Source organism: Piliocolobus tephrosceles, chromosome 2 (genome assembly GCF_002776525.5).
Source record: "Piliocolobus tephrosceles isolate RC106 chromosome 2, ASM277652v3, whole genome shotgun sequence".
NCBI lineage: Eukaryota > Metazoa > Chordata > Mammalia > Primates > Cercopithecidae > Piliocolobus > Piliocolobus tephrosceles.
In genome coordinates this window covers 97,675,277-97,691,341 of record NC_045435.1, presented here as the reverse complement: position 1 = coordinate 97,691,341, position 16,065 = coordinate 97,675,277, and the positions used below count along the sequence as shown (strand labels likewise).

The 16,065-nt window shown below is 41.0% G+C and overlaps 1 protein-coding gene across 3 annotated transcripts in view; it reads right to left on the bottom strand.

Annotated features, from left to right (window-relative positions):
• The window catches only part of SCN11A (sodium voltage-gated channel alpha subunit 11), a 226,141-nt gene that overhangs the window by 86,232 nt on the left and 123,844 nt on the right, over positions 1–16,065 (bottom strand). For all 3 annotated transcript variants that reach the window (XM_023231709.2, XM_023231708.2, XM_023231707.1), the window contains 4 exons: positions 15,916–16,044; positions 14,508–14,602; positions 10,058–10,237; positions 8,938–9,004 (listed from right to left, as the gene is read on the bottom strand). In XM_023231709.2, coding sequence (XP_023087477.1) covers positions 8,938–9,004; positions 10,058–10,237; positions 14,508–14,602; positions 15,916–16,044 — 471 coding nt within the window. The remainder of the gene's footprint in view (positions 1–8,937; positions 9,005–10,057; positions 10,238–14,507; positions 14,603–15,915; positions 16,045–16,065) is intronic.

The window sequence follows — 16,065 nt, the reverse complement described above, 5'->3', positions numbered from 1 at the left end:
TTTATAAATAGTATTTTAATCAAAGTAATACATGCACATGGCTTAAAAATTACATGCACCAAAAAGCTTATAATGAAATCAGTTGTGTCATTCTTTAACTGTCATTTATATACCCCAAATTCAACCACTGTTAACTCTTCTACCTCTGTATGTCTAAATAGTGCTTACACTGATATTTGATTTATCAATTGTAGTTCGTGTTGATTAACTTCTTGCTATGGTAGACATTTTTTCTTGGCTTTTTCATGTTGCTTTTCCATGTTTTACTCCCTCATTCTTCTGGAGCACCTCTCAATTAGCTTCTTAAGAAGATTGTGTAATCTTTGCATATGTGAATATATATTTATTCCATTTTCACAATCAATTGGTAGTTTGGCCAGAAACAGAATTCTGAGTTGCAAATTTTTCCTTAGCAATATGAAAGCACTGCTCAGCTATTATCCTGTGTTGCTATTAAGAATTCTTACGCCATTTTGATTTTTGTTCCATTGTGGGTGACCTTCTTTTGCCCTTTAGTTTTAAAATCTTTTTCCAGAAAGTTCTGAAATGCCATGATAATGTCCTCAGCATGATCCTTTCTCATTCACTGTGTTGGGTACTTTCTGGAGCACTGAGGGACTTGCATCTTTAGTCCCAGGTAAATTCTCTGCATCATTTCTTCACTAATTTCCTCCCTTTCATTTAGTCAGTGCTCTAGTTCTAGAATTCCTACTTAGTCAAAAATTGGAACTTTTGGATTGACATTTACTCTCAGATTTTCTGTTCTCTGTCTTTTTCCTACTTTGGAGGCTATTTTGTCAACTTCATCTTTTAGTTCTAATGTTGATTTTCGTGTAATAATGTTTAATTTCTAATAAGTTTCTTGTTTTTTTGTTTTTGTTTTTGTTTTTTCACAACAAGCTGCTTTTTGTTTTATGTAAGTATTATCTCTTTTAATTTCACCAAAGACACTATTCAAAGTTTTCGGAGCCCTTTCTGGTTCCCTTGTTTTGTTCATGGCCACATTTTCTATGGCTTTATCTTGGCCTCCTTTTTACCCAAGATTTTCTTCAGATGCCTGGTGAGCCCGAGCTGTTCATGTGTTTTAATCAGAGGACCTGACAAGCTGATTAGAATTTGCCTGGGGGGCAGAGTGGGACTTTGTGAGTGGTAAGTTTGCTTTAGGGTGACTGAGGAGGAGGGCATCCATTGTGCCCTCTTTCTCACCAGACCTGGAGGAAATTCTGTGAAGTCCCAGTGCCCTCTAACTTCTAGGAGTCTGTTGAGGATGGACCTACCGTATTTAATCTCCCTCATTTCTTGGCCACCTTTCAAAATATAAGCCTATTTTATTCAATCTCCTCCTCTCTGGGGGCACCTTCTCATCAACTTATACAGGTGATTCAGCCTCTCTGCCAGCATCCTTATCTCAGCTAATGATGTTATCACTCACTCACACCGATATGAGAAACATTTGTAACAGTTTTCTCTCCTTTGTGCTTCCCGCCGCTCTCTTACACATGGCTTTGTGCACACAAATACACACCGACACCCCCTCTTCAATCTCCACAATTTTTTCTATTTATTTATTTTTACCTAGTATTTTAGGTTCTGGGGTACATGTGCAGGTTGGTTATATAGGTAAACTCATGTCACAGGGGTTTGTTGTACAGATTATTTCATCACCCAGGTACTAAGCCTAATATCCAATAGTTATTTTTTCCACTCTTCTTGCTGCTCCTACCCTTCATCCTCAAGTAGGCTGCAGCAGCTGTTGTTCTTCTCTATGTCCATGAGTTCTCATCATTTAACTCCCACTTACAAGTGAGAACATGCAGTATTTGGTTTTCTGTTTCCTGCTTTAGTTTGCTAAGGCTAATGGCCTCTAACTCCATCCATGTTCCAGCAAAAGACATAATCTCGTGCTTTTTTATGGCTGCATAGTATTCCATGGTGTATATGTACCACATTTTCTTTATCCAGTTTGTCACTGATGGGCATTCAGGTTGCTTCCATGTTTTTGTTATTGTGAATAGTGCTGCAATGAACATGCACGTGTGTGTGTCTTTACAGTAGAATGATTTATATTCCTCTGGGTACCTACCCAGTAATGCGATTGCTGGGATGAATCCAGCAACAGTAGTTCTGTTTTAGGTCTTTGAGGAATTGCCACACTGCTTTCCACAATGGTTGAACTAATTTATACTTCTACTAACAGTGTATGTGTTCCCTTTTCTCCAAAACATTACCAGCATCTGTTATTTTTTGACTTTTTAATGATAGCCATTCTGACTGGTGTGAAATAGTATCTTATTGTGGTTTTGATTTGCATTTGGCTAATGGTGAGTAATGTTGAGCTTTTTTTCATATGCTTATTGGCTGCATGTAAGTCTTCTTAAAAAAAAAAAAAGGTCTATTCATGTCCTTTGCCCAATTTTGAGTGGAGTTGTTTTCTTATTGTAAATTTGTTTAAGTTCCTTATAGATGCTGAATATCAGACCTTTAACAGATGCATAGTTTGCAAATATTTTCTCCCATTCTGTAGGTTTCTGTTTACTCTGTTAATAGTTCTTTGTTTTTGTTTTTCTGTGCAGAAGCTCTTAAGTTTAGTTAGATTCTGTTTGTCAAATTTTGGTTTCATTCTGATTGCTTTTGGCATCTTCATCATGAAATCTTTGCCCATTTCTATATCCAGAATGGTATTGCCTAGGTTGTCTTCCAGAGTTTTTATAGTTTGGGGATTTACATTTAAGTCTTTAATCCATCTTGAGTTGATTTTTGTATATGGTGTAAGAAAGGAGTCCGGTTTCAATCTTCTGCATATAGCTAGCCAGTTATTCCAGCACCATTTATTGAATAGGGTGTTTTCCCCATTGCTTGTTTTGTCAGCTTTGTTCAAGATCAGGTGGTTGTAGGTGTGCAGCCTTATTTCTGGGCTCTCTATTCTGTACATTGATGTATATGACTGTTTTTGTATCAGTACCATGCTGTTTTGGTTACTGTAGCCCTGTTGTATATTTTGAAATTGGGAAACGTGATGCCTCCAGCTTTGTACTTTTTACTTAGGATTGCCTTGGGTATTTGGGCTCTTTCTTGATTCCATATGAATTTTAAAATAGCATTTTTAAAATTCTGTCAAGAATGTCATTGGTAATTTGATAGGAATAGCATTGAATCTGTAAATTGCTTTAGGCAGTATGCCTATTTTAATGATATTGATTCTTCCTATCCATGAGCATGAGATGTTTTTCCATTTGTTTATGTCATTTTTAATTTCTTTGAGCAGTGTTTAGCAATTCTCATTGTAGAGGTCTTTCACCTCCCTATTGGCTGTATTCCTATGTATTTTATTCTTTTGTCACAATCATGAATAGGATTGCATTCCTGATTTGGCTCTCGGCTTGGCTGTTGGTATACAGGAATGTTAGTGGTTTTTGTACATTGATTTTGTATCTTGAAAATTTGCTGGAGTTGTTTATCAGCTAAAGCAGCTTTTGAGCTGAGACTATGGGGTTTTCTGGATATAGAGTCATGTTACCTGCAAATAGGGATAGTTTGACTTCTTCTTTTCCTATTTGGAGGTCCTTTATTTTCCTTTTCTTCCTGATTGCTCTGTCCAGGACTCCCAATACTATGTTGAGTAGGAGTGGTGAGAGAGGGTATCCTGTCTTGTACTACTTTTCAAGGAGAATGCTTCCAGCTTTTCCCCATTCAGTATGATGTTGGTTGTGGGTTTGTCATAGATGGCTCTTATTATTTTGAGGTACGTTCCTTCAATATCTAGTGTTTTGAGAGTTTTGAACATGAAGGGATGTTGAATTTATCAAAAGCCTTTTCTGCAACTATTGAAATAATCATGTGTTTTTTGACTTTAGTTCTGATGAATCACATTTATTGATTTGTGTATGTTGAAATAACCATGTATCCCAAGGATGAAGCCTACTTGATTGTGGTGGATTAGCTTTTTAACATGCTGCTGGATTAGGTTTGCAAGTATTTTGTTGAGGATTTTTGCATCAATGTTCATCAAGGATATGGACCTAAAGTTTTCCTTTTTTGTTGTGCCTCTGCCAAGTTTTGGTATAAGGATGATGCTGGTCTCATTGAATGATTTGGGGAGGAGTCCCTGCTCCTCAATTTTTGGAATAGTTTCTGTAGGAATGGTACCTGCTCTTCTTTCTACATCTACTAGAATTCAGCTATGGATCCATCTGGTCTTGGGAGTTTTTTGGTTGGTAGGCTATTTACTATAGATTCAATTTTGGAGCTTGTTATTGGTCTATTCAGGGAAATAGTTTTCTCCTGGTTCATTCTTGGCAGGGTGTTTGTGTCCAGGTATTCTTAGTTTGTGTGCTTAGAGGTGTTTGTAGTAGTTTTTGACGGTTATTTTTATTTATGTGGGGTCAGTGGTAACATCCCCTTTGTCATTTCTAATTGTGTTTATTTGGATTTCTTATTTTTTGTCTTCTGCTAGCTTTGCTCTTGCTTGTAACTCTTTCCATTGTGATGCGACATTGTTAAGTTATTTCTAAGTTTTTGATGTGGGCATTTAGTGCTATGAATTTTCTCTTAACACTGCCTCAGCTGTGTCCCAGAGATTCTGGCATGTTGTATCTTTGTTCTCATTAGTTCCAAAAAACTTCTTGATTTCTGCTTTAATTTCATTATTTACTCAAAAGTCATTCAGAGGCATGTTGTTTAATTTCCATGTAATTGCATGGTTTTGAGTGATTTTTTTTAGCCTTTTCTTCTATTTTTATTGTGCTGTGGTCTGAGAGTATGTTTGGTATGATTTTGGTTCTTTTGCATTTGCTGAGGCTTGTTCTATGTTCCATTATGTGGTCAATTTTAGAGTATGTGCCATGTGGTGATGAGAAGAATGTATATTCTGTTGTTTTGGGGTGGAGAGTTCTGTAGAGGTCCAACAGGTTCGTTTGGTCCAATGTCGAATTCAGGTCCTGAATATCTTTGTTAATTTTCTGCCCCAATGATCTGTCTAATACTGTCAGTTCTGTGTTGAAGTCTCCCACTATTCTCGTGTGGGAGTCTAAGTCTCTTTGTAGGTCTCTAAGAACTTGCCTTATGAATCTAGGTGCTCCTGTCTTGGGTGCATATACCTTTCGATTAGTTAGATCTTCTTGTTGAATTGAACCTTTTACCATTTTGTAATGCCCTTCTTATCTATTTTTTTAATCTTTGTTGGTTTAAAGTCTGTTTTGTCTGAAATTAAGATTGCAACTCCTGCTTTTTATCTGATTTCCATTTGCTTGGTACATTTTCCTCTGTTTCTTTTATTTTGAGCCCATGGGTGTCATTACATGTAAGATGAGTCTTTTGAAGACAGCATACCATTGGGTCTTGCTTTTTTATCCAGCTTTCCACTGTGTGCCTTTCAAGTGGGGCATTTAGCCCATTTCCTTATTCTTTCTACCACAGTCTTGTAATTGGATTCCTCATCTATTCTATGCATCCATTCTCTACACAGAAGCCATGGTGGCATTGAAAATACGTCTAATCTGCCCAGGTCATCTGCTTGCCCTAAAACCTTTCCATGTCTCCTGCTTCCTTTGTGATCAAGACCAAAATCGTTGGTACTGATGAGCTATCAGGTCCTTCATGGTTGGCTCTTGTCTCTGTTCCTGCCTGCTCTCTTGCCTGTCTGCCCAAAAAGCTGCTGGGCTTCTTATCATTCCCTACATGCTCTTGTGCTCCAAGACCTTATGCTCACCTTTGCTGTGCCTACTGTCTGGAATTGTTCACTCTTTTTCTTTATCTACTGGAACCTCCTACTTAGACTTCAGATCTGAGTTGTAGTCACTATGAATTAGTCAGCAGGGGAGGAAGCGGTAACCGGAGGGTGAAGACTAGTCTGGGCCCTGAACAGACCAAAGCCTGCCTGGGAATATGATCGCAGACCTGCCTTCTCAGAGTGCCATCTCCTCAGAAGCGAGCATGCTGTGATCAGTGTGGAATGCTGTGTACTAGGAGTTGGTTTACCATAAAACTCTGGAGCATTTATATTGTACCTAGACTGAGAGAGATGTGCCTGGCACATAAACTTAGAGACAAGAGCCCTATAAAGACCAGTTGTACATTGTTGATCTTTAGAGAAATACAAATCAAAACCACAATGAGATACCATCTCACACCAGTCAGAACGGCTACATTAAAAAGTCAAAAAATAACAGATGCTGGCATGGATGTGGAGAAAAAGGAACATTTATCCACTGTTGTTGGGAGTGCAAATTAGCTCAACCATTGTGGAAAACTGTGGCAATTCCTCAAAGACCTAAAAACAGAACTGCCATTTGACCCGGCAAGCCCATTACTGGGTATATACCCAAAGGAATATAAATCATTATATTGTAAAGACACATGCACGTGAGTGTTCATTGCCACACTATTCACAATAGCAAAGACATGGAGGCAACCTGAATGCTCATCAGTGACAGACTGGATAAAGATAATGTGGTGCATGTATGCCATGTAATACTATGCAGCCATAAAAAGAATGAGTTCTATTACTTTGCAAGAACATGGATGTAGCTGGAGGCCATTAACCTTAACAAACTAATGCAGGAACAGAAAAACCAAATACTACATGTTCTTACTTGTAAATGGGAGATAAATGGTGAGAACACACGGACACACAGTGGGGAACGATAGATACTGGGACCTATTGGATGGTGGAGGTTGAAAGAAGGAAGAGAATCAGGAAAAATAACTAATGGGTACTAGATTTAATACCTGGGTGATGAAATAATCTGTACACAAATTTACCTATATAACAAACCTGCACATGTAGCCCTGAACCTAAAATAAAAGCTAAAAAGAAGACCAGTTCATGCACCAAAATCTCAGAAATCACCACTAAAGAACTTATTCATGTAACCAAGTACCACCTGTTCCCCAAAAACCTATTGAAATAAAAAAAAAACTCAAGTTTGACTGCTGTTAAGCATGGCATGTGTCCTCTGCCTCTCTACTTTCCCCACCACTCTCTATTGTCATATACATATCACACTTGATTCATTTTGTGCATGATGTTATTTGAGTTTTCAACAGCTAAAACAGTTTTTTAGACTTTTTATAGCAGTATAGTATTTTAAGAAGAGACTTTGGAGGCAAAAGACTTGGGGGAAAAAAAAGGACTAGTTGGAAACAAGGCTGCTACTTCTGCATGTCTAGGTTATACACCCCACCTTGGATTTTGCCTGTGGTAACCACACCTGTCTGCCTGTGTGAGGGGTAAAAGAAGTGCTATACGCAGCAGCTGTTGGGCTCCCTTTAAGACAGGGGTCCCCAACCCCAGGCCCCAGACCAGTACTGGTTCATGGCCTGTTAGGAACTGGGCTGTACAGCAAGTGAGCAGCGGGCGAGTGAGCATTACCGCCTGAGCTCCACCTCCTGTCACATCAGTGGTGAGCATTAGATTCTCATAAGAGTGTGAACCCTGTTGTGAACTGTGCATGTGAGGGATCTAGGTTGCATGCTCCTTATGAGAATCTAACCAATGCCTGATGATCTGAGGTAGAACAGTTTCATCCCAAAACCACCACCACTTCCTGCCCATGGAAAAATTATCTTCCATGAAATCGGTCCCTGGTGCCAAAATGTTGGGAACATTTCTGGCAACAGGGACCGATTTCATGGAAGACAGTTTTTCTTTCTAGAATGATCCTCAGCAAGTTCAATGCAGTGTGTTCTGTTGAGAATCATTCTAGAAAACTCAGTAAGTCTCCTATTAGATTAAAGCCTATTGTGTCTTGCAAATGGAGAGAAGCCTTCCCTAATTCTCCAGACAAGGTCACACCCCCATCATACCTCTCAGTACCTGCACATCACCTTTATAACACTCATCACACTTTCTAGTAGTCATGCATTGCTTAACAGCAGGAACACATTCTGAGAAATGTGTAGTTAGTCAATTTTGTTGTGTAAACACCATAGAGTGTACACACAAACCTAGATGGTATAGCCTACTATACACCTAGACTATGTGGCATAGCCTATTGTTCCTAGGCTACAAACCTATACAGTGTATTACTGGACTGAATACTGTAGGCAACTGTAACACAATGGTAGGAATTTGTGTATCTAAACACAGAAAAGGCACCGTAAAAATACAGTATTGTAATTCTATGGGGACAGTATCATATGTGTCATCCATTATCAACCTAAATGTCATTATGCAACATATAACTGCATTTTCTATGCATCTGTCTTCCCTAGAAGACATCAATTCCAAAAGCGTGGAGCTGTCTTGTTCATAATTGCATTCTTTGAGGCTAACTCAGGGCTTGACACTCTGTAGATTCTTGTTATCTATTTGTAATTTAGGAATGAACATCATCTGTTTCATCAGAGTACCTTGTATATTATCTTAATTTGAAATACACTTAATAAATCTTCACTGAATTGAATCTTTCACCACAGAAAACACTGCTATCCTGAAAGGGAAAGGAGTTTCCCCATAGGACCAGAGGGCCAGCAGCTGTTGGGGCAAGTGTGCATGGATGTATGTTCAACTGTGTTTGTAATTAGAGGCAATAGCTGTCAACAGGTCAACAAAGAGAAGAAGCATGTTCAGATACTCTTGCAGCAGGAGAATGCCACTGAACAGGAAACAAGGGCCTCACAGGGCTCTCAGTCATAACATCCTTCTCAGCTTTGAAAGTCTTGAATACCTACTCCATAAAGTTGAAATATCACTGTTTCAATAGGTTTCTTACAAGCTTCCAATTTAACATAATTAGGGAGGAAAGCTGCCTTAAACACCAGGAAATGTTTTTTTAATTTAATAACACAAGTCTAAACCTGTTTAGACATGTGAAATAATTATATGAGAACTATCATCACTGTGTCCAGCAGTCATAGATAAAGACTATTTGCCACACCATTCTAAAAGGTCAAGAGGTGCTCTTCTTGGAAGGAAAATGAAGATTATAAACCTCTTACCTGTTACTCATCCAGATGCCACACATTTTGAATTCATTCGAATTTTCTTTCTTTTCAAAGCAATGGTCTGAGAGAGGAAACAGTCATAAATTCAGATTTGAAAAAAAAAAATCAAAAGGAAAGAGAATAGTAAGTATGCAGATTATGCTTGAAAACGGATGTTTCTACATCTTCTAAAATGATTAAAGGAGGTGTGTCCAGAGAGAAACTGGGGCCCAAGACCTCTAGAAGGAGCAAGAAAAAGGGAGGGAAAAGAAGAAGGAAGGAGAAGTTGGAGAAGGAAGTAGTGACATCACCACCACCACTTTGCCTCTCAGTAAACAATACTGAACCGAAAATCCTCCCTGGGGCAAGCTGGACAGAGACCCGTCCCGTGACAGACCTCAAGAGAGTGTAGATGGAGTAGGTGTAGGGTCAACCTCAGCATAGAGAGGATGGGCATTGAAAGAAGTGTTGTTAGCCGGGCATGGTGACTCACACCTGTAATCCCAGAGCTTTGGGAGGCTGAGGTGGGCAGATCACGAGGTCAGGAGATAGAGATCATTCTGGCCAACATAGTGAAGCCCCATCTCTACTAAAAATACAAAAATTAGCTGGGTGTGGAGGCACAGGCCTGTAATCCCAGCTACTCGAGAGGCTGAGGCAGGAGAATCACTTGAACCTGGGAGGCAGAGGTTGTAGTGAGGTGAGATTGTGCCACTGCACTCCAGCCTGGTGACAGAGCTAGACTCCATCTAAAAAAAAAAAAAAAAAAATGTGTCATTGAAGAAATACTTGAGGATTGGGGCTGGGAAGCTGCTGATTATCGTTGGCCAAATCCAAGCATTCTGAAAACTTCCACAAATCATTACAAAGAAGTGGGCAGAGATCTAAATGGCAAAGGGATGGGACAGCATAGAATTGCTCTTGTGGATGTAGTTTCAAGACTTTCCTTCTCCATGGCAACCCAAAGAATGAGGCAATTCTCTAGGAAATACATCTGCCCGCAGGAACACCTTGGATGGATGAAGTCCTCCCTTGTTCCTAAGAGACTCTGTAAGGGAGGTGTGAAGGCAGGACAAATGAGGATAAGGAAAAGTTAACCATGCAAAAACTAAGGAGTGAAAGGTTGGGTATTTACCATAAGCTTCCAGGTTACTGATATTTTTACAGTCCCTCGAGATGCATTTCAGGTTCAGGCTTCCCATGAAGAGCTGCTGACCTACCAGGGCAAAGATGCTGAGGCAAAAGAAGGTGAGGATAATCACATTGACCAGCTTCTTCACAGAGCGCAGCAGGGCCCCCACGATGACCTTCAGACCTGAGAAAGAGGACAGGCATGGGGAGAAGCCCATCCCCCTCAGCCAGACACTCACAAAGGCCAAGGAAGGAGCAACTGAGGTCTCAGAAACTGTCAAATTGCAGGCTGGAACTGGACTCCAGCCTAGCCTATGATTCTGATACATTTAGTGTGTGCTCCAACTCTGTGCCTTGGAAGCTGAGTGTCATCAAAGCAATCAACAAGTTTGAGACTCAGTCTCTCTATTCCTGCCCTATGCCTGCCTCAGTGCTGCTATGAGGAGCAAGCAAGGAGGCTTTGAGTAGAAACATGCCACGCAAACTCAAGAAGGCATAGGTTGAGGACAGTTGCAAAGGCACCACCTAAGCTGGGGCCACACTAGAGAATGAGAAAGACCTGTATTTAACATTTAGTAGATACTGTCTACTGTCAAAGTACATGAGTACCATGAAACACAGCTAAATTGTGGGGTATAGGGGATGAAGAAGGAATTTTGTCTAGACCCAAATTATAAGGATATCCTGGGAGGGAAAACTCAGGTTACCAGTTAGAATAGGGTGTTTTCTTTTCATTCATTCATTCATTCAAGAAGTATTTATTAAACACCTACTGTGTCCATGGCACGCTGTTAAGCTGTCAAAGTTACAAAATAAATAACCTTGTGGCAGGCTGGAAGATGTTTAAAACTGGCTCTTCAAGTGGGAGGCAGGAGAGCCCTGATCTATGGCATGTATAGGTTTCCTTGTTTTCTGAATTCTGTGGTCTGGATCCTGATCCCCACACACCACCATGCTAGATTTCAAGCTACCAACATGATGTCACTGAACAGAGCTGGAAAAAGAAGAAGTCAACTTCAGCAATCCACTGAGTCATGGGCTTTGCTCTCAAGATATCTGGAGAGATAAACTCCCAGATGTAATTGCAATGCATGGAATGACACTAAGTGACAAAATTTCATTTCATCAATGTAGAGGTGAGAGCCCATGGCAGCGTACAGTGGGAGGCCAAGCCCTCAGTAGATGAGCTTCCCACAAAGTATGACACCAGATAGCAGGAACCTGGAGGCTAAGCTGGGACACTTACTATATCACCAGTTGAAGGTAAACTAGAGGTTACTACAGCATCACCTAAGGCAGATTTTAATCTATAACAAGAGGCTTCTCCAAAGCAAGAAATGTGGATGAGTGATGATTGTGATTCCCGGATCATTTTTTCACAGTCTCATAAAAGATTGTACCTTGCACCCTTACTTCCAAAAAGCATTCAGGCATCTCAGTGCATTTCATGGGCCAAAACAGAGACCATATTCACCTGTGTAGAGATGATGAAGAGGACACGAAAGCTGCTAAATGACTGCCTGAATGTGTATTTACTTACGTGAAAATAAAAGGGGCTCAGCTCATGCAGAAAACTCCTAAATCTACCCGGGAAAACAAAGTCCTACTTGAAATGAAGGAGAAGGAGAAGGAGAAGGAGAAGGAGAAGGAGAAGGAGAAGGAGAAGGAGGAGAAGGAGAAGAAGGAGAAGGAGAAGGAGGAGGAGGAGAAGGAAAATACATAAATTATACATAAAGTGTCCTCTGACTACCAGTTTCTTTATCACTATTCAGTTGCTTTCATGAAGTTTCAAAAAATAACCTACTGCTTCTGTTTGAAAGGACTTTAATTGTCCAGAGTTTAGGTATTGGGGCCATATGGTATAGTTTATGTCTATATCATCAACACAACTAAATAGTTCCCATGTCTTTTTATAGTTTGCCAAAGCCACTGATAGAAGAGAAAAGAAGAGAAGGGGAGAAGGTGGGGGGAAAGGAGTCCAGAGAGGGAAGATAACAAACTGTTTTGTTTGTTTGTTTTAGTAAAGAAAAGGGAGGAAAGGGGGAGGAGAGAAAAAAAGTGTATATAATAACCCTATTTTTAATAAACTGAAATTCATATTCACACCCAACCTTGGCTTCATCACCTGGTTTCCAGGAGACCACCTTTGGTTTCCGTCCTCCTTCACAGGTGCCTGCTGCTCATCTCATTCCCTGTTTTCTCCTCTTCTCCCTTTCATGTTTCAATGCCCTGGGGCTCAGGCCTTGGTCCTCTTCTATTCTCCATCAATGCTCATTCCCTTGGTGATCTCTTCAGATCTCATGGCTTTAAATATCATCTATAGACCCTTGATTCCTGAAATGGTATCTCCAGCTCTGACTTATCCCTGGAATCCCGGACTCATACACACCTAATTGCCTACTGAATCCTTTCCCTTGGTGGTCTCACAGCCATCTCAAACACAACATGTTCAAAGCTAGCTTGTAATCTGACCCCAAGGCCTGCTCCTCTCACAGCCTTCTCTGTCTCAATCAGTGACATCAGACATAAAAGTCATTTTTGACTCCTCTCTTTTGCTCACACCATGTATACAATTGATCAGTCAGGAAATGCTATTGTTTCTACCTTCAGATTAATACAGAATCAGACCAGTGTCTACCAACTCCACTACCACTACCTGATCAGAGAGCACCGCCATCCCTTGCTTGGATTACTGTCTCTTGTGTCAGTTTGGGTTTTGAGGAGCAGACGTTCTGAGATCAGATGTGCAAGAGATTTGTGGGGGTTGGGAGGATGCCTGTGAAAGATGAGTGCAGGGAGCAGGAGTGGGCAGGGAGAAACTTCAGACTGCAGCTCAGGTTTGATGTCTGAGAGAGAGACAAGGCAGGAGGACTGGATAGGAAGAACCTCAGACTGCAGTTCAGCTGTCGGAGTCTCAGCCAGGTCACTGGAGAGTCCCTGAGCCAAAGTTTCCTATTAGAAGAATTCCATATACTTCAGGAATAGGCCAGCACTAGAACCCACACACACTGTGCAGGGCAGGCATGATCTTGACATGTGGATGAATGCAGTGGGGAATCCAGAGAGGTGGAAACCGGGATCTTTAGTCCACCATGCTCCCTGTAGTAGGAGGTCTTCCTGCTTCTCCCATCTTCTCCCCTACATTCCATTCTCCACACAACAGCTCCCATTTCTTCAGAGTGAAGCCTAGATCCTCCCTGTGCCTACAAAACTCCCCTTCAGTTCTTCTTCTTCTTCTTCTTTTTTTTTTTTTTTTTTTACCTTAGGCTGCAGTGCAATGGCACAATCTCAGCTCACTGCAGCCTGCAGCCTGCAGCCTCTCCCTCCCAGGTTCAAGCAATTCTCCTGCTTCAGCCTCTCGAGTAACTGGGATTAAATGTACCCACCACCACACCTGACTAGTTTTTTTTTTTTTTTTTTTTTTTTTTTCCCCTGAGACAGAGTCTTGCTCTTGTTCCCCAGGCCAGAGTGCAATGGGGCAATCTAGGCTCACCGCAACCTCCCTCTCCCGGGTTCAAGTGATTCTCCCGCCTCAGCCTCCTGAGTAGCTGGGATTACAGGCATGCACCACCACACCTGGTTACTTTTGCATTTTTAGTAGAGATGGGGTTTATCCATGTTGATCAGGCTGGTACAAAACTCCCAACCTCAGATGATCCACCTGCGTCAGCCTTCCATAGTGTTGGGATTACAGGTGTGAGCCACTGCGCCTGGCCTTAACTTTTGTATTTTTGTAGAGAGAAGCCTTTACCATATTGGCCAGACTGGTCTCAAACTCCTGGCCTCAAGTTATCTCCCCGCCTTGGCCTCCCAAAGTGCTAGGATTACTGGCGTGAGTGACTGCATCCGGCCCCCTTCACTTCTATGATCTCACCTCTACCTGGCCCCTCACTCTCTCCCCTCCAGTCCCATCCTCATCCTTCCTACTCAATCTCTGTGCGGGCTGTTTCCCATGCTCAGAATACTCTTTCCCATATATCTGCTTGTGTCACTCCGTTGCTATCTTCAAATCTCTGCCACCTCTCACCTCAATGACAACTACCCTGATCACTCTGTTTAAAAGTGCAACCTGCTTCCCCTATACCCTGTGACTTCCCACAGCCTCTATAGTGTCTACTTTTTCTTTATATTTTCCCTGGCACATAGCACTTGCTCACATGCTACATAATGTACTTATTTATTATAGTTGTTGTTTCGTGTCTGTCTCCCCACCCCCTACCCTAGAAGGTAAAACTCCATGAGTCTGTATCCATTTGCTTACTATTAGATCTCAAGCAGTTAGCACAGTGCCTGGACATATTAGGTGCTCAATAATTATCAGTTGGGCCATCATATAAATTTGTAAAGCAGGGTGTGTTTGGTTTTGGTTTACATGATGATATTTTGAAAAAATTTAAATATAAATTAACATTCTTTCTAGATAGGAGCCAGTGTGGGAAGTGAGAGTGACTTACGTGAAACTACTGAAATTGCTTTTAAAGCTCTGAACACACGGAAGGTACGCAGGGACAACAGTTTGATGGTGATTCCTGGAATACATGACACAATCCTACAAGACAAAGCACAGGGAAAGCATGGGCTTGCTCAGTCCTGCAGCTGCACTGCACATCTCCACAAAAGCCACAAGTAAGCTCAGCCTGGGGCTTGTGACCTCCAAGGTGAAATCGACAGCCTCACCTTTCCAGCCTCACCTTTATCTTAGGATCTGGCATACCACTGTTCTTGATATGAACTGCAGAGGAGGCTGTTCTCAGTTCACCTTCATATGTGGACACAGATGAAGACTCCTTGAAATAGTCCATGTAGTTGTGGCTAATGAATAATAGAAGTCCTCTCAAATATTTACTGAGTGGCTGACAAGTTCCATGCCCCAAGGCACTTCACTAAAGTCTCCAGCCACTACATGGTCAAGCCTGAATGTGCAGCCAGGCAGTGTAGCTCCAGAGTCACACTCTAAACCACTGTGCTTCACCGCCTTTCAATAACTAAGAGCACACAACCTTTGAACTTCAAATGTCAAACTCTGAAATTACTAGCACCTACCTCCAAGTGCTTTTGTGAATATTAAATAGGAAAAAAATATGCAAAGTGCTTAACATAATGCCTGGTACAGATTAAATGATGCTAGGTTTACTATTGTTGTGCTGGCAATGTGTCATTGCATTTCTCGTTTTTTCTTTTGCTTACTCCATTTCATCATTCGGATTCCAAATCAGTGTCTTTCCTGCAGGAAGAGCCTCAGCCTTCACCTTACACCTTACACCTTACACCATACATAATAATTAACTCAAAATAGACCATGGACTGAAACATAAAAGCCAAAACTACAGAACTTCTAGAAGTAAACAGGAGTAAAAGCTCTTTGTAACCTTGTAGTAGTCAAAGATTTTTTAGACTGCTTTGTTCTTCCTATATCCTCTGACAGCTTAATACATGTATAGCCCCTATCCTGGTACTCATCATACTGTATTTTAAGGGTCATTAATTGTCACTCTTCCCCTCTGGACTGTGAGCTTCATAAGAGAGAAAAACATGTCTTTTTTTTTTTTTTTTTTTTTTTTTTGTATTTCATTGGCACACTCTGTATCTTGCATAAAGCCTGGCCCATAACAGGCCAGTTTTGGTGAGTAAATGGCTGAAGGAACAAGAACTTGAGTGTTGACCTAGAAATGGGTTTGTGTGTGGAGGCATCTGGTCAATTGGCTGCATGTGCTGTTCAGGGCCAACCAACACAGCAGTCAGAGCTCTAGGCATTACTAGGGCATACTCAGCCACTCAAATGAATCCACACAGAGCTCTGATGGAAGCAAACGGGCTTCTTTCCCACCCAAGTCTCTTCAAAAACATCTTTAACATTCTTACGCTATTCCGATGACAATGGAGTCCAGCCAGTTCCATGGATCTCGAAGGAAAGAAAACTCATCCAGAATGAAACCTCTTGCCACTATTTTAATCAAAGCTTCAAAAATATAAATCCCAGTGAAGACACACCTAAAAAGCAAACCATTTACA